Raw genomic sequence first — 24,324 nt, forward strand, 5'->3', positions numbered from 1 at the left:
CACCACTTGTTTCCCCCCCTCCCCGTTTCCTCCCCTTCCGTTTTTCTCCTTCCAATAAAATGTCATAAAAATTAATCATAGCTGAAGGCCAAATTTAACATCCAGATTTAGAAAATAGGATTTTAAACCCCTTGTGCTGAAAGGAAGAATGCACCCTGACAGGAAGCCTTTGTTTGTTACGGAGCAGGGAGAAGTGTTTTGCCAACTTTATCTGTCTGATAGTTTATAGCAAAAAGATCTCAGGTCTGTGAAGGGTTTTTTTTGAGGATTTCCAGAAATAAAAGAGCAGGAGTGGATGTCTGACGGGGCAAAATGAAGCCCATCAGTTCCAACGGCTGATAAATGTTGTTCTGTGACTTTCTACTGTAGGGGATCGTCTCAGTGAATGAATCCAAACCCATTCTTTGCTGCAACTAGTCCCACCTCAAGCAATGGGTTTATGTAAAGCTTTGACAGATAAATGGACAAATAACCAGAGAGATGGAAAATGTCATAAATTGAGGTGCTGTGGCCATGTTCTCAGTGGAAGGCTCCAGAGCAGGGCCCGTTTGTGTGTCTCGCTGGTCGGTCACTTCCCGCAAGAGATGGCTCTGTCACCTGGCGTCTGCGTGCTTTGGAGGTGAGGTTCAAAGCAGACTGTTCATTCAGGAAGCTGTTGTTCTCAGCTGTCTCAGATGTTGCAGCTTCAATGCTCCTGAATCAGAAGAAACATCTGAGAGTGGTGCAAGCTGGAGGCGTTGGGAAGGAGAGAAGCACGCTGAGGGGAGAGCAGCCCAACGGCAGCTCCTGGGAATGGGCCCTCTGTCTAGTTATGGTTCGTATTACACTGGTTGTGGAAGCCAGATGAGATCAGTGTTTCTGTCATGGCTAACAGAACATGCCAGGTATTCATGAAAACGTTTTCAAGCACCGTGCAAGGAAACTTTCTCCTAAGGAGGAGCCTTGGGGGTGGCTGAAGGCGAATCTGGGCAAGCTGGAGAGAACCCAGCTCTTTATTTCAGAAGGCAGCAGAGGTGCTCTGAGTAAAGCTCCAGAGCCCTGAAGCTCTTTGCTGGAGCAATGCCTGATTCTGGGATCTTTTTTAGAGGTATTATGGCTTCGAGGAGGATTATGCTATTGACTTCATGCTGTCCTGGATGTACTGGAGAAGATCCAGGTCATGAGAAAGCATGAGCAAAAGCACAGATGGAGAGACAGGCAAAAGGAGGCAATGTGGCTACTGCTGAGTCGCTTCAGCTTAGAGGGTTTCCCCCCAAAGCAAGTGTGCACAGTGCCTTGCAGGAGTGCACAGGTACCTTGACAATATAAATGCTAAAATAAGAAGTGCTGTTGATATGCAGGAGAAGGAACTGTGACCTCCATATGGAAGGGGACGTAGCCCATCTGGCTGAGAATGGGACTGGAAAAGACTGTGGAGGCTAATTAAAACGTGAAAAACCGAGAATTCCCGCTAATAGCCAGCAGATCTCTGTCTGGTGCCGGTTCACAGCTAAATTTGATTTCCTTGGGAGACAAAAGGAACTGATTTAAGTTCCTTACCTTGCACTGACTTTGATACTTTTCAGTGTTTTAACCAGCATGTTCCCGGCAGAGCGCTGGGTTGCTGCAGGTCTGCTGTGCCTGGGCAGGAAACCTGCAGCTTGAATCTCTTACTCTTACTACCATTAAAAAATTTACTGCAGGTGTCTTCATATCCAGGGTTAAACTCTGCTCTAACCTTGTTCTACCTCACATCTGGGTTGTGCTTTTAGCTTTCCCTTGCAGTGCCAACAGGTGGAATGAATTGGGAAGCTCAGCCGTGGCTCTGGGCCGTGTGTGAGCTGCTGAGGTCAGCAGCATCTCCAGCCTCTGTGTGGGAGGCACCAGCTCACCTCCAGGCTTGGGGTTTAAAGACAGGCTTGTTTGGGGGAAATGGTGTGGCATTCGGTGGGTTGAGGTCGATCTGGCTCTTCTAGTGATGAAGTTGAAATGAGATTTTGAAGTATTTAATCAGTGTTCTGGTTTCCCTTCGTGCAGACAGGGTGTTTGTCCACAGCTTGGGGGCTGTGACTGGGGCAGTTTGTAGCATGCAAAAAGATGAGCACTGCCATAGATTTGGGACTACTGCTTAAAGCTCTGTAACGTGGGAAAAGTTTCTGGGGAGGGTTGGGCTCTGAAGGAAGCTGTGAGCTGCATTACACCCTCCAACAGCAGTTAATTCACTGTGTCTGTCGCTGTCTAATGCGGCTTCAGCTGATAACTGGCAATCACACTGAATGTTCTGTGCTGCAAAATACAGCAGCTTTCCTGGGTAGAGAAGTTAAAATACCCATAAAAACTTAGGAAAATATGTTCCCTCCTCTTTTATTGTTCTCTAATGATTTTCTGTTACCGCAGTGCCTCGAAAACCCAGGAGCGTGACTCACTGGCCTCTGCAAACAGGGATTGCGCAGTTCTCTTTGCAAAGGCTTTTCAACCCAAGGACAGAAATGCTTGGCACATCAAAAGCATCTCAAGCCCACTTCTTAACAGTGGTGTGGCGCGTTAAGGGCTGGAGATTTACTGGTCATAGCTCTGTAAAGCCACTGGTCCATGACATTATCTGGTCCAACTCCATCTATGAGATCAAGGTCATTTCTGGTTTCTAATGGTCAAACACTTGCTTGGCTCCTTGGTCATCACTCCTTGGGATGAGTGGCTGGAAAGATGTGTGGTGGAAAAGGATCTGGAGCTGTTGGTTGACAACAGCTGAACATGAGCCAACAACATGCCCAGGTGGGCAAGGCCAAAGGCATCCTGGCTTGTACCAGCACTGGTGTGGCAGCAGGAGCAGAGCAGGGATTGTCCCCTGTGCTGGACCCTGGGGAAGCTGCAGCTCCAGGGCTGTGTTCAGTGCTGGGCCCCTCACTCACTGCCACAGGGACACTGAGGGGCTGCAGCATGGCCAGAGCCGGGCACAGAGCTGGGGAAGGGGCTGGAGCACAAGGGTGCTGGGGAGGGGCTGAGGGAATGGGGGTGTTGAGCCTGGAGAAGAGGAGCCTGAGAGGAGACAGGAGCACTCTCTGACACTCACTGACAGGAGGCTGCAGTGAAGAAGAGTTCAGTGTCTTCTCCCAAATAACAAGTGGCAGGACAAGAGGAAGTAGGCTCAAGTTGTAGATTGGATCTGAGGCAGAACTGTTTCCCTGAGAGGGGTGTCAGCCCCTGTGCCAGGCTGCCCAGGGAGCTGGGGGAGTGCCCAGTGCTGGAGGGATCCCAAAGCCATGGAGCTGAGGGCCGTGGGGTAGTGGTGGGCTGGGCAGGGTGAGGGGAGGGCTGGGACTGCAGCAGCTTCAAGATTTTTTTCCAACAGAAGCAATTCTGTGATTCATGATGCAGCTTCTTGTGGAGGTGGAGGTAGCTCTGCAGCTACAGCTCCTGCATGGAGGCATCACTCAGTCCCTCCTTCCACCCAAACTTCCCACCTGGTCCTGGATAACTCCTTAGCATCACTCCTGCTTTTATTCTCTATGTTACGAAATTGCTTTGCTCGTGGCTTTGGGTTGAAGAAAGCTTTTCAAACTCACTGTTGGGTCTAAAAGCCTCAGTGAGAATCCCTGCATGCAGATCCCAGGGAGGGGGAGTTGTGGTGGGTTTCGTTTTCAGCTCAAAGCTGATGGTTTGTGCCCCTGAGACTTTGGGCTTCAGGGTGAATAGCTGGCGAGAGCGGGCATGTGGCTGGCATGGCAGGGGAGGAAGGACGAAGGCGAGCGATGAGAGAGATGAAGCAATAGGGATGGGAAGAGTTATTGGCAGCCTTGAAGGGAAGGACTGTACTTGAGCTTTCATGCAGAAAAAAGTGGCAGTGGAGGGGTTTGCAGAGGACAGTGTGTAACCTCCTCCAGACCCCTGGGGAGGATGCACACAGCTGAGCTGGGCTCAGCTCAGCTCAAACAACCAGGTCTGGGGAGTGTGATGAGTTACGAGAATTCCAGCTTGGAGAAAGGATGAAACCTCTGCTCTCTCCATCGCTGTCTGGCTCTGTCCTGGCTCGTGGTGCAGAGGTTCTGCATTCAGGGCTATGGCTTGTCCTGCAGACAAGACACCATGTAGAGATGTTTGCCATGTTGAAGTGGGAACTGTTTACTGTTTCACTGCTTACATTTTTATGAGGAAAAAGCAACAATGACAAAAACAAGACTTAAAATATGTTGAATGGGGTGGTGGTTGTGGGGTTGTTTTTTTTCAGTAAAGCAAAGCTGCTCCCCAAGCTTCTTTCTAGTCTCTTTGAAAATAAATAGTCTACTTATTTTGCACCACGTGTTACCAGAGGCAACTTTCTGATGGAGGACAATGGGGCTGATATTCAAGTAGCTGCTACTCTGAACCACAGCCTCCAATGGCCGAACTTCAGAGTGCCAGAAAAACAACAGTGTTGCTTGCAAAGAATGCCTCTGCAGAGCTCAGCCTTGTTATTAGTCCTCTCACACTAATGATCTCAAAATTGCAAGTGATGAGGGACTTCAGCTTTAACAATACCATGAAACAATAACGCTAGAGGATGATTTCGTGTCTTTTTCCTTCTTGTGCTTTAAGACATTGTGCTGTAGGAGAGTGTGGGTTTTATTGATTAGATCTAAAGCTGGCTGGTCCAGCTTTGCTGTGATTAATTGGAAGCCAACTTTGCAGTACAACATGCAGAGAATTCTTTGGGGGGGTTGTTAGTGATAAATATGCTCTCAAAGAATTTGCTAGAATGTGTTTTTCACCAAGAAGGGTTTGTGTACCTGAACACTCGTGTGCTTTTCCCAGCTCTGCTGTTAATTGGGGAGGATACACCAGCTCTTCCTACCAACTTGGCTTTGCTGAAGGAAAAAAACATGCCTCTTGTGTGTAATTGCATAGGTCAGGTTAAATTTTTTCACTTCCCTCATTTTCAAGCTGTTTGATCATTGGAAATACATTCCTTTGGTGTCCAGCAGATGGTCATCCCTGTAAAGTGTTAGAGGGGTGTGTGTTAAGGCCTTTGCAGAGAGGTGCAATTAAATATGCAAACCTTAACTGGTATTTCAGCATCCCAGCATTGTTTTTCTTACTGCATGGGGACTGTACATCCAGCCATCACTCTGTGGTGCATTTGGGTTTCACAGCCTGAAGAAAGCTGCTTGCTTTATGGTACCTTAATATAAACAATTCATATATATATACACACACCTCTCTATTCTTCTCTATAGTGTGGGATGACCCTCCTTACGGTCCTTCTGAGTGACTGCAAGCTGTGTTATTTTGGGGTTCCTCACTGTGCAGCTTTGTTCCCTGTTTCCAGAGCAGGTTCTGCATGTGGCTGCAGAGAAACTCAGCACTTTTGTGTGTGTGCCTTTGTTTTTCTTTATGTTGCTGAGAGAAACCGAGGTAGAACGGATCTGTGCTGGTGGGACAGGCCTGTACTATTGTCTCATAGGTTATTTTGAGGTATGGTTTCTCCTGGGATTTTCCCTCTCTTGGCTTTCTGACCTTTTTGCATCCTATAGTGATTTTCATTATTGAAAATATGGAGTCCTAATGGGATTACATGATGTTTCTAAAATTAAGGTAATTTGAAGGCTTTGGGTTGGGGGAGGACGGAAATAGTGATTGTTCCAGCCTTTCTGTGACTGAGGTGTATTTACACAGAGCAATTACATTGTCTTTTTGGGGAGTGGGTATGTGCTTGCTGGGCTTTTCAAAGACACTCTTGCTCTACAAGCTCAGAGGCTGATGAGAGAATTGATGCTCCATGACTTGGAGGATGAGGAGTTTCAGTGAAGTGATAGACCAGGAGGCCAGTTCCTTGTGACTCTCCCCAGAAGGGATCGATGTTGCACGTGGGATGCTCCAGCAAAGCCCTGCCCTGCTCCAGCTACCTCTGGGGTGCACTTAATAATCTTCTGGGCTGAGGCCACCCACACTCGTGGTCCTGTTTGCCAGCTCCAGCAGCTCCTCTCCCAGACCCAGCCAAGATCCAGGTCTTGCACCTCCAAACCACAAGCTGTGCTTAGGGGGGACAAGCGTGGGGCCCCCGAGCTTCGCGAGCAAGTGCCTGTTCAAGCTCCATATTTTCCTAAAAGGATGCAACTGATACTTGTGCAAATTGTTTGTGAGTGTCTTTAAACTGCTGAGGAGTGTCCAGCTGTGAGAATGGCCATGGTGGGTCGGTCAAGGTGCCTGCCCCAGCCCACTGCTTTGCTCCCCACACAGGGAGGGAGCCTGCAGAGCCATCCTTGCTGCTCAGACATGGGAAGTGTTGCTTGCAGTGACCTCCGTGTCCTAACACTGTGCTAGTGTCCAGCCAGCAGCATTTACTGAAGGTTATTTCTCCTTTTGCATCTGTCTGTGTGGCTGCATCATATTTTGCAAGATGGGTGGCAAACATCTGCTCGCTCTGCAAATCCTCCCCCGTGCTGCGGCCACACCAAATAACTGGGAGTAGATGAGTTTAAAGCACAACAACATGCACCCTTAGGTCCAGACCTAAAGCTGCAGAGTTCAAGAGCTACGAGTGAATAGATTCATCATTATCTCAGGGAGGGGTCAATGGAAAAAGCAGCACTTGCTCTTCTGACTCAGGTCAGCCCCTGACCTCCCACAGCTGCAGCCCCTGAACAACAGACCCCTTGAGTCAGCGGGGAGAACCTTCACTGTCATCAGCACGGGGAGCTCGCAGCTGAGTGGGATGTTTCTTGTGTAGCTTCATCCCAGCAGGCAGTTTGTCTGTCCTTTGCCCTGCCCCTGAGCTCCAGCGAGGGGAACCTCTTTGTGTGCTGGTCACCATGGGTTCAGTGGCATTACTTGCGTAACTAAAAGCACCATGGAAGTGGCTTCTAGGACAAAACTCCTCTTATCTTTATGCTCACACCAGCTGTGTCCATTACCAGGTTAAGCATGGAGGACTGGTGTGTTCCTTCCTCAGGACAGCTTGCTTTCACAGGGGCTGGTCTCAAAGTAGTGTGTGCTCGTAGCTGGTGAGGTCACAATTGCCGTCACAAGCTTACTGAATTGTTTTTTTCTAAGTAAAAGGCATGTGTCAGTCATCCACCCTCACTATCATTTCTCTTCCTGGCTTGGTCTTATTAAAAAAGACAAAGTGTAATGGGTAGGTCACCTTTAGACAATATTTAGTATTTTTCTGGTTGATGAGTGATAAGTGTGATAGCAGAATAAAAACTGTGTGAGAGCAGAGCTGGCACTGTTCAGGCTGGACAAGTGAAGGCTCTGGAGAGACCTTCTGGCAGCCTTTCAATATATAAAATGGCTTACAAGTAAAGATGGAGAGACAGACACGTTTTACCAAGGCCAGTGATGACAAGACGAGGGGCCAGAGGTTTAAACTGGAAGAGGGTAGGGTAAGGAAGAGGCACATAAGGATTTATGTGTGGTGGGATGCTGAAACAGTTTGCCCAGTGAAGTTGTGGCTGCCCCATCCCTGGAAGCAGCAAGGTGAGGGTTGGGACCACATTGAGGGCTCTTGCTGCAGCCATGGTGTGAGGAGGAGGAGGAGGAAGATCTGTCTGGGTGCAGTGGCTGAGTGATGTCCTTTGACAGCTTTAGTATGAGGGTGTGTTTTATTTGCTCATTTTTTAATCTGAGGTTTCATGTGGCTGTTAATGCTGACCAAAGCATGCTCAGAGCCCTGTTAGGCAAGTGTTGTGAACAGGAGGGTTATTTTCATTAGCTCTCCAGGAAAATGAAGATATTGTCTCAATCTCTTGTGTTTCCCCTTCTGAGACTAAACAGAGATGGTTTTATTCAGGTTTTGAGGAGTTTTCTGGTCTCTTAAGAAAAGTTGGTGGTTTCACTGTGAAAACAACAAAATGTGTGGCTCAAAATGAGAAATCAGAATGTTTCTTCCTTTCCTGATTCTTATGATGTGAAACTCCTCCAAATTATTCCAGGCCCACTGGTGCTTCTGTTCAAAGAGAGGTGGGAGGGTGGCACACCAGGATCCAGGTTCCAGCATCCTGGCAGGAAAAGAAATGGGTGTATGTATCCCTGTCTCTGTGTGGGTGCCCAGATGTGGAGGAGGAGGTGGCGTGGGTTGAGCTGAATGTTGTGGTGCAGCTCCTCGCTGTTGCATTACAATTGTCTTTGCAGCAGCAGGGGAAGGAAACCTGTTGGCTTTGTTTAGGGTCGTGTTATAAAACCTTCCCAAGGTGAAAAAAGTTGGGTTTTGCCTTCACTCTGGATCCAAGAAGTTGCACATCTCCATGGGTGGGTTCCCCTCTGCTGCCTTCTCAGTGCTCTTCTTTCATCGTGCTTTTGTGAGGCTCAAACAAGAGAGCCAAGGATTAACCACATTCAACAGCAGTGCTGCTGACTTCCTTGGAGTTTTAAGCTGTATTGTGATGCAATTTGTTCCTTCAGAGGGTTCTGCAACATTTCAACTCGATTTAAATAAATGGTTTTAAAAAACCCTTTGCTTTATGCTCATCCTTTACCTAAGGTGCTGGGTTAGAAGTGTGGCTGTGCTTGTGGGGAGGCTGCAGGGAGCTGGTCCCAGAGCATCCCGCAGCGTTTTGGGCTCCTTTCGGACACAACATCTTTGTAATGGCAGAATATCAGGAGCAGACAGAGTGAAATAGCAACAGCTGGGGAATTTGGGAAACCCCTTGGGTTTCTTTATTTGTCAAACCCCTTGGTTTCCCAAATCCCATTTGTAAGTCTGCACTGGGGCTCCTGGGACCAGAGCAAGAGGCACGTGTGAAATGCAGAGGCTGCTCGGTGAGGAGTGGGAATGGGGATGCTCTTGGGCTGGAGGAAGAGAGTGTGTGTGTGGGAAATAACTCGGGAATTAGGTGTCTGTACACTCTCACCTAATGGCTGAGAGTGGGGAGGTGAGAGCCCCAGGGCACATCAAGGGCAGGGAGACCTTTAATGATCATTGCTTTCAACAGGGGTTTTTATGGCCTGTAGCTTACGAGCCATTCTATCCAGGGAAGGGGTTTATTCTTCTCTGCTGTTTCAGAGATGCTTTTGCTGCCACAGGTTTTGTTCTCAGCACCATTGATGCTGCTTTCTTGAAGCCCCTTTGTTGCTATGTTAGGCTGTGTTTGGCCTCTGTGTGTATTTATGGCTTAAATGACAGTGACTGGGTTTCTTCACACACAGAACACCCCATCCTGGGCAGGGCAGCCAGTTAAACACACAACAAGGTGTTGAGCCCCTGATGGATCTTTTGTGAAATTCCTTGTTTTGGGAAGTGGAAATAGCTGGGGAAAAGGCTGCTGGTGCTGAGTCAGGGTACCCTGGGGTAGCCGGGAGGATGGGTGAAGTTTCTAAGCTGGGTTTCTGGGTATGGATGTTGATTTAACAACTGTCAAGGAGTTTTTAAGGCAGCAGCTATTTGTTCATGAATGAGGTTGCTGCATAAAATTTTTGCCTCCTGGCAAGAATCATGTTAGAGAGATGTACTTGCTCTAGGTTTAAAGTGTTAATTTATGTGGTACACAGAATTGGATTTAAAGGTCCCTGAAGACCTTTGAGTCTCAGTAGCTAATGAGGTTTGCTTGCAGAATAGAGCTTGAGAGAGGAAAAACTTACTGGCAGTGAGTAATGCTGGTGAAAGAGCTCCAGGATTGAGCAAGTTCTGCAGAGAATAATTAGACATGATCACAGCAGTATTTGGGGTGTTGGATTATTTCCAGCTATAGATCTCCCTGATGCCTCTTCCACCCCTGTCCCTGCCGCACCCCCATGCCCCAGGGGGATGTTCTTCCCTGCTGAAACCCTTCAAGTTGAGTTTTCCCAAGTTCCAAACTGCTCCTGAGGAGGGTGCAGCTCCTTGTGATGAGCTGAGCAGCCGTCCCACACCTAACCTTGGCTCTGCTCGGCTCAGCAGAGCTGTCCCTGACGGAAAGGTTTTGATGTTCAGGCTCTGGTCTCTCCACTCGGCTAAGCCGTCCTTGCCAAAGATGCTTAAACTTGTCCTCCTCCTCCTTCCAGCTGGCCTTGCTGAACTTCTTTCACCCCGAGGAAAAGCTGCACGTTGGAGAGGAAGGCAGACGCGTCCGCCGCAATAAAAGGAGCAAAGGCAGCGAAGGGCCAGACGGTGAGTCCCAGCTGCTTCCTCATGGAACGCTTCTCTCTGCTCACACTGACGTGTCTTTTTCAGCTTGTGGCACAGAATCCTGCAGGTGACAGTTAAAAAAATGGCACCTGTGGCTTCTAGTACCTCTATCTGGTCTTTGGTGCCTTGCAGATGAAGGTTTTCAGCAGTTCTGGTTTCTGCAACTCCAGACCTGGTGGTGTTGTGCAAATTAATGCTGCATAGTACTTGGCTTTTCAAATACTGAGGCTCTGTGCTGAATGAAGGCTATAATTTGTACTTATATACCAATATTTGCTCTTCGGTACACCTCTCTGCTTCAAATCCTCAAGTGGCTGTTTGTAACCTAAGAATCAGCTTGAGCATCTGCATGCCAGGATGGTAACTGGGTTCTAATGGGGTTTCACAGGGCAGCAGATGGTCTCAGGTGAGTTCAAAGCCCGTGTGAAGGGAAGTCAGTTGTACAGAGCTTGTATTAAGAGGGTGTAGAGTTACCAAAAAAGTCACTGTTATATATCTGTGATTTGATAAATGTAAACTGAGTATGTGTGATGCAAACCCCATGGCTGTTGGGCTTCCTCGGTGGCCCTGGCCTGGTGTGGCCATGCTGGCCATCCTCGTGGCTGCAGGGCTTTGCTGTCACCATTCCTTGGCAAGACCCTTGTCCTGCTCTACCACGCTCAGAAGCCAAACCCCTTCCCTTGGATTTGGTCTCTTTGTTCCAGACCTTCTGGTTGGCTTTGGACTTGGTGTCTGAGAGTGTGCTGGCCCTATGGGGCCAGTCCCCGTGATGCAGCTGTACATATGCTTTGTGGGAGTGCTGAATGTTACAACATGCTGCCATCTGATAGGGGGCTTTCCTAAAGTGTTTTCGTCTGGGAGATAGAGCCCATTCCAAGTGGCTGCAAAGGCTCTGAGCAGGCACAGGACACAACAGTGGGAGCAGCAAGGCTTGTTGAGATTATAAATACTATAAGAATTAAAACTAGCTTCAGTCCCTTCCCCCAGCCTGAGTCGTGCCTGGTTTCAGTATGAGGAGCATTATTTCAAATGCTGTGTTTTCATGATGGTCCAACGACAGAGACATGAAGGCTCCTGTGCTGGGCTCCTGGAAGAGATCCCACGCTTTCCTACTGCAGAGAGCACAGCTTCACTTTTATACATCCTGGATGCCAGGGAAAGAAATAATGGAGTAGGGGGCTGGGCATGGCTTGATGAAGCTTGATGATGCTTGATGTTTAACTGTGTGTTAAACCTCTTTAGTTTTCCTCTCCAGCTCCATGAGTTTCCCATCTCCCCAGAAGCCTTCGCAGTTTCACAGTGGAAGAACGTTTCCCTGTGGCTCTGGTCCAAGAGTGAGCTTTGTGAAACAACCCGGATTCCTCCTCCCTGAAACGCTGACAAGCATGATGCATTCGGTACAGACTCCCTGAGTGATTCCAGCCCAACGAGGTCCGGCATCCTCGGAGCTGCTGTCGCTCATATGGCTCAGGCAGCATCCGAGTCCTTTCACACCGACTCCTTTGCAAGCCTTGAGTGTGGGTAGCCAGCTTGCACTGCATGCGAGCCATGTAAGCGAGAGCTGCAGGCAGATGTTTGGAGCAATTCTCTCCATTAGGCTGCCTGGGAGCTGCCTTTTTACTGCCAGATGTGCAGTGAATCGAAGCGCTGCACGGTGAGAAATAGATGCTGAACGTCTACGTGGGCTAAGAAGGGCTGTTCTCATCATCCTTGCGCCTGGCTTGAAAACCTGTGCTGCTTTTATCACTTACAGTCCTTTCCCACGTTTCCCTGGGTGCAGCAGAGCTGAGTGACTCCAGAAACCCAGCACATTCCCACCCATTAGACCCGTCTTCTCGTTTGACCCCGTGGCGTGATGGAGATGGGGAAAATTGCCAGAGCCACAGGTCGTTTTGCTGGTGTTGTCAGCAAGGGGGAGGGTGTTGGCCAAGCAGTTCCTTTGTGTTTGGCCATCTCAGTTTTACTAGGTAGAGCAGCATTTAACAAGTGCTAAGCTGTCGGGGCAGGGATTGACCTTGTAACAACCATAAAATCAATAAATAAACAGAGTAGCTTTCTTGTGTAACTTGGGCTGTTTGTCTTAGACCTACATGAAGGAATCTCTCTGTTTAGCCAAGGGCAATGAGTCATTAAAAACCCCCAAATAAAACCGTAGCACGGGGCTGATAACGCCGTTGTCATCCTGGGTTTTGCTGAGGGAAAGTTGATCAAATCTTTGATCTCCAAAGAGCCTCCAGAAGATAAAAGTGGATGAACTATAAATTCCCAGAAGGAAGATGTGCTTTCCACTGGAGGCCTCGCTAATATTTGTCTGGAATTAATTTGATGAACTTTCAAGTCCTTTCACACATGGGAATGAGAGACCAAAGCGATCCGAGCGTGGAAGCCGTGGCTGGAGGGAGGCTGCTCCGTCCCCTTCCACGGCTGCTCGTCTTGGTACTAACAACAGGATGGCTTTTGATGATTGATAAGTGCCAAAGATAACACAGGTCCTCTCCTAAAAGTTTTGTCTTTTAGGAGAATGTGCTTTCAAGTCTTTGGCTGTGAAAAAGCAGGGTTTGAGACAGGTCAGAGCTGGTGCTGTGGGGCGTGGGGAGGATGACAGCCATGGCCCACGTCCAGAGCAGGGAGCCACAGGGATGAGACCTGGGAGGCCACGAGTAGAAGAGCTGGTTTTGTGCCTCTTTGCTGCTGGCTGAAAACCTCCTCAGAAACTGCGTGTGATACTGCAGAGCTGTCACTTCCAAACACGGCTCCAGTATTGCAAGGACTCCAGCTTCAGTCCTCCCACCCGCTTGTCATGTTTTATGGTTGGGTTTGCTTCATTTTGGTTGGTGTCCCTCCACACACAGTGCCCTGGAACCAATTAAAGCAGCCGAGGTCGTGTCCCGGGCCGAGGTGCCTCCCTCACTGCCCGGCGCCCTTACTCTGGCACGGGTCACCCTGCCACAGGCAGGCAGGGTTAACGGGGGGCCGACGCCTGTCCCAGGCCTGAGGAGCACAGCTCATCTTTCAAGCCAGCTTCCACACCAACACCAGCATTTGCACAGCTTTAGAAATCGCTGCTGTGTTTCCCTGTCTCCCAGAGACCAGGATTATTCCTGTCACAGCTCCGTTTTACGCTGTTCGCTCTGCTCCGTGTCACCGACTCCACCTGCCACTTGATTTGCTTTGCTTCACTCAAACATGACCCTCTCCAATGCCTCTCTTCTTTTGCTCTTTTTTTCCCCCCTCCTTCCTTTTTTGTCTTGGTGTGTTTATGCTGCTGTGGAACCGCTGTTGCTCCCAGATTAACAAATCATTCCGGAGCTGGTAATTAGCAACAGTTGTGCTAAAAGGAACCATCAAGAATGTTAAATTAGTCCACTTTTAAATAAACTGTGTATGAAATGTTAGATCTCTATTCCCAGAGCACCAGTAAAAATGCTGCTGGCTCTTTGCTAACAAAGCCAAAATATGGGAGTAGCATGGTTGTAACTACAGAGACAATTCCATGCTCTTGAGGTTATAAATAATGACAGAGCACTTACAAAGCAGATGTCAATAGAACTCTCTAAAAAACATTGTTTTAGAAAAAAACCCCAAAAAACTGGTTTCTTTTTCTCCTACTTTCATCTCTGTTCCCAGTTAGATCCCTGCCGTGCTGCTTTCCTGGTTTGTTTGGTTTTTGCTCTTTGGTTTGGGGTTGGGGTGGGTTTTTTTACCCCCTTCCTAGGTTTTTTCATACTGAGCTTGGTGAGAAACACGATTGTTACCCATTCTTTGATTTGGAGCATGGCAGCTGGGAAGAAGCTGAGCAGATGGCTGTCCTTAAGCTGACAACAGTTTGGTTCCTACTACTTTGGCAATCCTTACTGCCGAGGAAAGTCCTTGAAGGGAACTCAGGGCTTTCAGTGCTGCAAATGGCTTCTGTTGAAATGAAAACTGAGTGCCGGGCGAGAAGCGGCTCCTCGCAGTCCCTGCTTCTACCTGCAGCTTTGGAAGCGATGCACCAGCTACCTGTGTCTGGCATTTCACCCTGTTAGTTGTTCTCTTGGAGGTCTTAGGATGATGTGTTGCTGGTTTAGCAGGTGGCTGATGCCAGAGGCTGGCCGGGGGCGCCTGGCTGCTGCTGTGCCCCCGGCAGCCCCGTGTCCCACAGGTCTCTGCCATCCCCTTCCCCTGACCTGGCAGCTCTGATGACGCAATAGGCTTTTTCTTTCTTTTCTGTCTGGGGTTTTTTTCAGCTCTCCAGACCACAATAGCGACTTTTCCTGCCGACTTCCTCTCCCTCGCAAAGGGCAGGTTCGTCCCTCTGCCTCCAGAACAATCGGTGCCTTTGTGTCGGCCCCGTGCAATCCCCCAGAGCCCAGCCGTTCCCAGAAACGCAGATGCAGGACGGGCCATAGAGCCTTATTGTGCTCGGAAACCATGGTGATGAGCACGCAGTAAATACTGAGCATTTCCTGGACGCTGGAGCGCAGGAGATGGTCCCAAAAGAAAGGCTCACCGCAAAGCAGCCGCGCTCGCTGGGCTCCCCCTGAGCTGCTCTCTGATTTCCCCCAGAGCGGGAGATGGGGGGAATGAAGATGATGTTTGAGTCTTCGTGGGCAATCTCATTCCCCTTCCTGTGACGTTCCTGTTGGTGCTTGTTGTTACTGTCGTAGGATTAACACTGCAGCTCATTCACAGTCTTTGCCTGCGTGTTATACCTGTGCTCGGGATAGCAAGGCAGGTGTCTGTGTAAGGTCCTCTACCTCTGGCGCTTTTCAGACGTGAGGATCAGTGATAACTACATAGGGTAACTGATTGCAGACCACAGACTTGTGTCTGTGCTCATTCCTGACTAACGTTTCCACTGAGATGAGTCCAGAGAAGCTTTACAACTGGCTAAAAATCAGAATGGTGCCTAGGCCCTGGTTTCACACAGTCACCGAATCTCAAGGGTTGGAAAGGACCTCAAAAGCTCATCCAGTGCAACCCCCCTGCCAGAGTAAGATCACCTAGAGTAGGGCACACAGGAACTCGTCTAGGATTAATGCCCTGTCATTTCTGGAAGCAAGTGAAAGCAAAGGTGAAGATGATGGGGGGATCTCCTTGCTCCAGCTACAGCTTACAATGGGATACATATTTAGACAGCTGAAGCCTTTTCAGCACATCCTCAGTTCAATCTGCACTGGATTCATTTCTTTGATTCTGAAGTCACACTGGGGTCACATTCCCTGCAGTGGCCATTAGCAACCTGTGCAGAGGCCTGTTCTGAGAAACTCTAAGCAGTGGTTTGTCATCCAGCAGCACCATGTGGTAGGTACCCAAGCGAGACACACTTTGAGGGAAGCTCCACATAGCCCAAGAGGTTTGGGAAGGCAGAGGTGTAGCTTGAGCCATTCTGCTGTTCTCAGCTTGAAGGTTTTGGTGTCACCTTCTCCACCTAGAAAGTGGGTGATGGTGAAAGCCTGAGTGGCAATATTCATTCCCACAGTATGTGTTGGAGGTAGTGTTTTCTAGAGGATGTGCTGCATCAGCCAGCAAGGAGGAACCAGGGTCTGAAAACTGGTGGGAGTCCAGAATTCTTTGTTGAACTCTGGTCTGTTGCTGTTGGATGTTAACTATTAGAAGCAAATAACTTGCTAGGAGAGGTAGAAGCCTATTTGTGTGGTGATTGTGATGAGGAATTGTTCCAGGTCACAGGGTTCACCGTGTAATGGTCTCCATGTCCTGATCCATATGCAGCCTCCATTTGCCTCCTGTCTTCCTCACCAGCTCTTCCAGCTGTGATCTGGATTGTTCCAAAAGAAACCCTGCTTTGCTATTCTTAATATTTATAAAGCTGTGATTAGGTGCTGTTGATTTGTTCCATCCATAGAGCTGTTTTGGCGTGTGTTTGTCCTCCCCTGGCACCTCCCATCTGGTTGGGATAAGGTGGTGGGATGACCACCAGAAGGTTTTGAGACGACAAGGATGTTCAGAAGGAACTGAGAAGGAATTCTCTGGTCAGGATCCCACCTCGCTGCTGTTTCCAGATTCTTAATTCCACTGCTGGGTGGATTTCGGGGCTGTCCTGATGGATTCTCGGTGTGTAGCCCGTGGTGTGTGCTTCAGCAGGCTTTGCTGAAACTCGAAGTGAGCTTCTGAGCTTCTCTTGCAGCTGCATGTGAGGCAGGGCCCGACGCTGTTGGAAGCGAGAGGCGATTCCGTATGAATTCCGCTTCTGAAATCTGGGGCTGCTCACAGCGCCTGGGGTCAGATACTGAAGTTCAGGAATCTCAGATAGTTTCTTCTGTTACGAAACATGGCCAGGACTAATGAGAGGGAGAACAGATGTTCCACTGGGGCAGGAATGCGATTGCATCTGAGCTGTGTGTGCATCTGAACTGTGGATGCCATGCACCAAGCGCTGTAAGTGCTGAACTCGAGGAGTAGCTGCTGATTTCTTTCCCACAGTATGAGAGGCTCTATTGTCTGTCTTCCTGAAGTATTTGCAGCTGAGCTTTGATTTCTGTGAATAAACTGGCTCTCTGGCCGCATCCACGGAGTATTCTGCAGGCAGATACAAGTTTGCTGAGCACATGCTCCAAGCCCATCTGGTCACAGATCGGCTTTAGCACAAAAGCTGAGAGGCTGGTGCTGAGCTGGAGCACGTGTGCCTTTGGAATGGCTGGCTGTGGCAGCCCAGGCTCGGGGTCCTGCTGCAGTCACCACGGGGTATCTGCCTTCTGCAGATCCTGGGCTGAATAAGCTTATTTTGATGTCTGTGGGAGCCAGGGCAGGACTAAGTAGCCAAACCCAGAGCTGCTGCACTGGTGATGGGAGCTGTGAGGTTGTCTTCAGCTGTGGCCTGTGTGGTCACTCATTAAAAACCCACTTGGCTGCAGCAGAGCAGAGACAATAGCTGTAAGAACAGCACCATTGCACAAAGCTGAAGAACACCACCACCACCACCAAGAAACTCTTTGGGCAAAGAGCTGGGAATGGGCCACGGCAGTTGCATGTGTTCAGTAGGGCTGTGCTGGCCATGATGTGTAGCAACATTGTTGGATTCAGAGGTGATGCCATTAATAGGAACAGGGTTTGGTAAAGTCCTTTAACCTGTTGGGAGTGCTGTGAATGGATGAGCTGAGGAGGTGGCTGAGCCAGGCAGCACTTCACCTTGTCATGGGTGCTGCAGGGATTCGACTCGGGCTTCCCAAAGAGTGATGGGGTCTCCCTTGGGTTTCCTTCAGACCCTTTTTCAGATTCAAGCAAATGGAAATGCCTGTGTGTGAACGCAGACACATTTTTGGATGCAGATCCTGTGCTATTCCATGTAATTAAACCGTCAGCTTAAACTGTCAGTTCAACGCCACAGAGGGGTTTGATCCAATTAGGCAGAATTACGTCCACGGAGGGAGAAAAACACGTAAAGTTCTGCAGGAATGAGAGAGTTGAAGAGATTTCCTGCCACCTGCCCTCGATTCCTTGTGGATAGCTGCAGTGGGGAAGAGTGTGCTTAAAACATCCAGCAAAGCGTTTCAGAGAGCCTTTCGTACGCTCGGTTAAAACCTTGCTGCAGCACCACTTGGGAATCATTTCTGCAGGAATTCATGACATATGTTAGTTGTTTATCTTAGTGGGATATGACTTAAAATGTCAGAATGTTTTGTGTTAAGCAACAACCGAATAAAACAAACAAAATAAAAACCCAGCTGTAATAGTACGCTTTAAATTGCTGGGTTCAAATATGTGGTATTGATAAAGTAAGCAATAGGGTGCAGTGGTGTATAGAAAATGAGCCTCGTGAGTCTAGCCAGCAAGCCAAAAAAAAAGCCTTGAGATACTTGAATTAGAAATAGTAATGTTGTTTGTCATCTCTGCTGTAAAGATCCAGCATTTGGAATCCAACCTAAATGCCTGAAGGAAAACAAAAGGCACATCATATTCTTCTTCCATAGCCAGTGAGAGTGTGGAAAATGAAATATGATGGCCACAGGTTCTGGTGTGAACCCCAGGAACTTGGCTGGGACTGATTATGTGGGAGTGGAGTTAAGAAGGGTGGAGATTTATGTACGACTGGGTTTCTGTGTTTTGCAGAAGGCAGTGGGATATTATTTTGCCAGCAACAGTGGCTCTGCAGTTAATTGGGAGCAGCGTTTTGTCTTCCTTCATGAGCACGTTTGCGCTGTGGTGTGCTTGCACCTACTCAGTGGAGGGTGAATCTCTGTTTAAAGAGCCTTCATGATGTCAGCAGGCTGTCCTGGTACCTTGCCACCTATCTCAAAGTGGATCTCAGTGGGACTGAGGAGATGAACCAACCTGGTTGTTCGTTATGTCGGTGGAGTGATGGAAATGCCCGTTGCAGTAAGGATCCCTCTGCCTTACTCAAGAAAGTAGTGAGTAGGGGTTTTCAGCAGAGCTCTGGCTGTTGGAGAATCAGAGCTGAGGTCATGGAGGAACGTAGGGTGGAGGGACTCCAGGAGGTGAGTTCAGACAGCAGCCAATGACCTGTAAGTTGCACCATCCTTGTTAGGATGGAAAAGGCTGGTAAATGCATGAGGCCCATGACATTCATCCAGTTCCTTCCCCCTCTCCAGCTGGGGCAGGGGAGGGCTGCCAAACAAGCTTCCTTTACCTGGGCCAGTGAAACAGGTTGTTGACTGATGGTCTCTTAGATCTGTCTCTCTGGCCCGTGCTTTGTTTCTGATCATCCTGAGCTGCAGTAACCAAAGCCTTTTTGCCCCTTTAACATGGTTGAAGGTCAGTGTAAAGCACGTTGCAATCTACTGTTGCTGTTGGCCAGTACCTCTGCACTGTTGCCTTTAACTATCCTCCTGGTCCTTATCAGCTTCACCAAGTTATTCCCTGATGTGAAGAGTCCAGGTTTTCCCATGTCAATCCAGGCAGAAATCTCTCTGAATATCAGCAGGATGAAGAAAAAAAACCCTTTGGCAGCAACAAAAAAAAAACCCTGTTAAATGATGAGATCTGACATCGTCTGAAGCTGTCTGAGGAAGAGAGATTGTGGCTCTCTGGCATCTAGTGTCACTCCAGGGACTCAAAAGATGGGGCAGGGATGAGCTGTGACTTCTCTCCTTTTGTTTTCAGACCAATAAGCTTGAACTGGGGTCTGGTGTATGGGATCAGAGGAATAGGGAGGGAGCAGGCTACTGATCCATGGAGCTCCTGGAGCAGCATCAGATCATCTGGATGACACATGGATGTGGGCTTGTCCTTTGACAGATTGCTTGGAGGAGAAGAGCAATGAGGCAGCAGAAAGCCACTCTTATTCACCACAAGAGAAATGATTCTCAGCCTTTGGTGTCGATGCAGAAGCTCCTCTCAGACTCTCTGTCCAGGCAGCACAGTGTCTCAGAAGTGTCAGGGGAGAACTCAGTGTGGGATCTGGCCCCTGGAGACGTGTGGAAAGTCTGTAGAAGAGATGAAGAATAGTCACAAAAAGTGAACCTAGCCAAGGGAGTGCCTCAAAAGAGTACAAGATGAGCTGCAAACTCTTCTTGATCTCCCAGGCTGGAGGAGACTGGCTGTGAGCTTTAGGCAGTTCAGTTCAGCACAGGGGTGGGGTATCAGAAGTGTCAGCCACGAACTGGGACTTAGCAGCCTATAACTCCAGAATACGACAGGACTCTTGAGATTCAGGACTTGTGTTTGTACTGTGCACAGAGTTGGAGTGCAGTCAGGGGAGAGCAGCAGGCTGGGATGTCCTCCAGGTGTGAGTCTTGGTGTTACCTGGAAGGAAGGAGCCCTTAGGTGAAGGACAAGGAGGGGAGGCTGGGTTGTGGGATGGAGCATCTCAGTTTAAGGTGTAACCAGAAGAAAGATAGTAAAGGGTGACTGTGTTCACTTGAAGAGTTTGAAACAAATGGTACAAAAGCAGAGAGAGAGAAGCCACAATAGTGATTGAGTAAAAACTGAATGGCCCTGGGCTCAGCCTTACAAACTCATGCATAAAGCCCCACTGTTTCATCCTTCCCTTACTCTGTGCAACAAGCATCTTGTTCTGATAAGTGATATATTCACTGTATTCTGACTTACTGAAATTGGTACTGGCCACCTACCAGGGGACATCACATCCCAAGCTTGGATTCAGCCATCCAGCCTGTAATTGTGGGCAGCATCTTTCCTCCACACACAGCAGACGTCCCTTCCTCATCCCGTCCCCAGAACAACCCCTCTGGCAAAGCACACCAGAAGGTTTGAGTAGTGCATGATCTGTTTTACTTCTGGGATATTTTCATAGATCTGTAATTTACTCTATCTTCTAAATATTCTGGAGGAGTAACACCAAAGCTCCTCCTCAAGATCTGTTGCCTTTTTCTCTGGAGGTGGTGAAGAAGCACTTTCTTTCTCAGGGAAGGGGAAAAACTTCATCTTGATTCAGTATTTGTATCGCTGACTGATATTTCATTAGAGTCCAAGAAGCTTTCATCTGGATAGACCAAATTTCCTGAAAATGTTGAAAACATATTGGTTCCAAACCTTCCCCAAAACCACATGTTCTAGATTAAGCATGTGTTTGGGAGCTAACATCCTTCTTTCCCCAGCTCCACCATAGTCTGGCATTAATAACGCTGCACTTAAAAATGTTTGAGAAGCCTCACATATCTCATACCCATGTGAGTGAGGGAAATGTTGTTACACCAGTTCTGTAAATGAAACAACTCAGTTTTGGAGGTTTGGCTGGAGATTTTTGATCTTATTCATTGGGACAACCTGCATCTAAGAAGGCAGGAGAGATTTCAAGTGACAAAGAATCAAGTAAGGTGTGAGCTTTCCTTTTCACCCCCCTTCACCTTCAGTGTTGGTCAAATAGAGACAGAGGGATTGGCAGCAGGCTTAGTGGGTTGGACTTCTTCAATACTTGGTCACCATAGTGGTGTTAATGTCAGTGAAAGGTGGCAGGGCTGGTTAATTCCCAGGCAGAGATCAGCAACATTTTAATGTCTGCTTTGCCCCTCTTTTTCTAGGAAGCCCCAGGTGGCAGAGAAATTCCTTCCTGGAGAGAGGGAAACTTCTGCAGTTGTTGGTCAGAGCTTTCTCTGAGAGAAGGAAGCAGCCTGAGTTGTTGGGTTCGGTGGCTGGCAGGCAGGACTTGAGTCCCAGGCCCTGTTTGTCATGCTCAGCTCCTGTTTCTTCTCCATTAATAACTGTTTCCCAGCTTCTGTCCAGGAACTCAGTTTGAATCCTGTTAGCATTCCATTCTCCAGAAGTTACTGGTGGGTTTGGGCAGTACTCAGAGCTTTATCTAAGACTTAGCAAGTGATCTCTTTGTTAAACCAGATGGTCAGCAGGGTTTGGAAAAATACCTTACACAAGTTTGCGTAGCTGTTGAGAACAGGGCTCATTCAGCCTAATGTTCTTCTCCCAGCTACAGCCAGAAGCTCCCACTTCAAAGAAAAAGCTGCCTTTTTGTTTCCAGTGCTCAAAGACAGTGTAGTTTTGAAAATGTGCATATTAGATAAGTCACATAGAGCTCCCCACTTCTGTTTTCATCTTCAGAGTCAGAGGTTCATCTTGAAAGCAACTGTCTTCCTGATTCCAGATCACCTTGTGAGCGTTTGAGGAAGGAGCGCGAAGTGATGTGGCGTTGCTGGAAGATGCTGACATCTCATTAGTCATCCAGATTTTTGTCTCTGATTCTGTTTGCAACCTGGGATGAGGATAACTTCTCAGTACCTCCATCTTCTCATCTCTCAGGCAGAGAGGTGATGGTAGCATGGAGGTGGCTCAGTGGTATTAATTGGTCTTATGTAATCCCCAAACCAGAGTTGTGCTTAGGTAAGAGACTGGTGATACACCATAGTGACTTGGTGCTAGGAAAATAGAAAAGGGATGCCTTAATAATCATAGAGGCAGGCAGTGACTGCTGAAACTGGGTTGGCACAGCCTCTAGAAGACACAGTGGTTGCTCCAGTGTCCGTTTCCCAAACGGGTGGAACACCTTGGAGACAGCAGCAGCTGTCCTTGCTCTGAGTTCACTGTGGATGCTGCTTGAATACAGTAGTTGGCACTCATTGACTTTGTTCTCCTCCTGGCAGCTGAGAGCAGCCTTCCTAGGTACTCATCCTTTGTTTGACTGATTTCTATCATGTCCAGCCTTTTATAGGTGTTATATAAAACAGGCATAGTTACAAGGACGTGCTCCCATCAGTACACAACCAGTTTGAACTGTTCTGCAGGAATTTAAGCTATTTCTTGTTAATACAGACACAGCTAATAAGTGAACACAGGTTTGGTTTTTAATTTACCCTTTATATCAGCATATGTCCTGAAGAAGTTTTTGCTGTTTGTGCATTTGTAGTAAATCACAGCAGTGTGTAGCGTGCAGAAAGAAAAAGCGAGGGGGGGGGAGTGAACTCTATTAATCTTTATAAGAGAAAACATGTCATATGTAATATCCTTGCCTTGCATCACCATCTGGTTGTTTTTTCTGAAGCCCTTGGAAACGATCCAGCAGATGCTGGGGCTGCAGGAGCTGAGGGCTAGAACCTGCTCCCTGAAGCATGGTTGGATGTCTTCTGCTGCTTGCTGGGCCACAGCTGCAGTTTGACACAACAAAAACGCATGGATGGGAAATATTTTCTCCAGTTAAGACGAGAAGCTTGCATCTGAAGTGGCTCAGGGCTGAAACCCATGGCCTTAGTGCTTCTGCTAGAAGAGGAGACTTGGCACTGCTTGGAGCCTTCCCCTTGCAGGTGCCCAGCCAGATGGCTCTGTGCTTCCAGGGTGGCTCTTGGGTATCATATAGAGCAGTCTTTTCCTGCTTGTACCTTTCCCTCAAAGTTTACTACTCTTTCTGGTTTTCTATTCCTCTCTTTCCTGTTACCATTCCCTTTAGTTTTCCCAACAGACACGGAAAATAAGCTTTTGGAGGTGTCAGGGTCTCAGGTGCTGTTTGAAGCGAGAGCCTTCAAAAGCCTCGTGTGCAGCATCGCTGCTCTGACACCTCTGCTGGGGAAATCCCATCCTGTGATGAGGAACTCAGCTGGCAGATGAGGGAACTGGCCTGAGTTATTGCAGCAGGAGTCAGTAGGCTTTTCCTGCAGGAAATCCAGTGAAAGAGATTACAGGTATTAGATCAGGTAGCCAGCTTCAGCACTTCACGTCAGGCTGGCAGCCTGCTTCACAGCTGAGGAGCTGTGACTTTAGCAGTAACCTCACCACTTTCCAAAGGGATTGGTGAACTTTTGAGAGGCTTTAATCAGTGACCCCGTGGCACTGGAGACCCCCTCCAAACTTGTGCTGCTCGTGGAGCTCAGAAGAAGTCTTCTCATTCCCAGCTTTAAACGGTCTTGGGGAGCAATTTGCACATGTGAGGAAGTGCTGGAGCTGTCCTTCAAGCCCTAACAGGTCTTCTCCCTCCACACCCTTCCCAATGGTGCTGTCATCCCTTTCCTAGTCTTGATGTCTTCCTGTTAATGATGGGCTTGGTGGTGTTAGGTTAGTAGCTGGATCATCACCTTAAGGTCTTTTCCAACTGCAATGAATCTATGATGGCCAACCAGCTGTGCTTGGCCACTTCGTAACCTTCCATGGAGCCCTTCAGTAAAATTGTTCTCATTACAATTCACCTTTCTGTAAGTAGGTGATTAGGAGTGACTGCATTACTCCAGGATTTTCACCCCCACCTACTGAGTGGCATCAGCATTGCCCCACATCTGCTGGAGGCATTTCCCCTGATCCGTTTTAGGGCTGTATTTCTGCCTTTCCTGGCTGTGTGACAGCAGCTCAGCACGTGCAGATGTTGTCCTCTGCAGCTCCACCTGAGATCCACCATCCAGCAGAACAGTTTATTACTCCCCATGTATATATAATTTACAAGACTCTGCATTTTGTATGACTGAATCTCATTCCATGCTTATTATCCTTCAAAGCCATTCAGCCTGTCCTCTCTGATAGCCCAGCCCCCTTCTGTATTAACAATTCTTGTCAACTTTCCTTCCTCTGCCAAGCAAAGCTGAGCTGAAGGGTTGGATAGAGCTGGGGTTAGAGCAAAAGCATACATTTCATTTAAGTTGAAAGAGGAGAAATGGAGAAGGGGATGCACTTCCCTTAGGTGTGGGGTCTGGTTTGACCTCAAACAAGCAGGCAGCGTGGGGAAAGGAGGTGGGGGATAGGTGGGATTAGTAGGAAGAAATACAAAATACGAGCACATAGAGAGAAAAATAGCTGTTGGGAGTAGCTCTTGTGTTTCATACCAGCAGTCAAGACCACGAGCTTGATCTCTAGTACCTTCATTCCAGATGCTTAAAGGAATTCAGGAGAAACAGGTGATGCCAGAGAAAGAGCAG

At 48.3% G+C, this 24,324-nt stretch overlaps 1 protein-coding gene across 5 annotated transcripts in view; it reads left to right on the forward strand.

Moving 5' to 3' along the window:
• EDA (ectodysplasin A) overlaps positions 1-24,324 on the forward strand; it is a 76,082-nt gene that overhangs the window by 34,319 nt on the left and 17,439 nt on the right. For all 5 annotated transcript variants that reach the window (XM_062006703.1, XM_062006704.1, XM_062006707.1 and 2 more), the window contains exon 2: positions 9,937-10,042. In XM_062006703.1, coding sequence (XP_061862687.1) covers positions 9,937-10,042 — 106 coding nt within the window. The remainder of the gene's footprint in view (positions 1-9,936; positions 10,043-24,324) is intronic.

This window comes from Colius striatus, chromosome 13, assembly GCF_028858725.1.
Source record: "Colius striatus isolate bColStr4 chromosome 13, bColStr4.1.hap1, whole genome shotgun sequence".
In the NCBI taxonomy this organism is placed as follows: domain Eukaryota; kingdom Metazoa; phylum Chordata; class Aves; order Coliiformes; family Coliidae; genus Colius; species Colius striatus.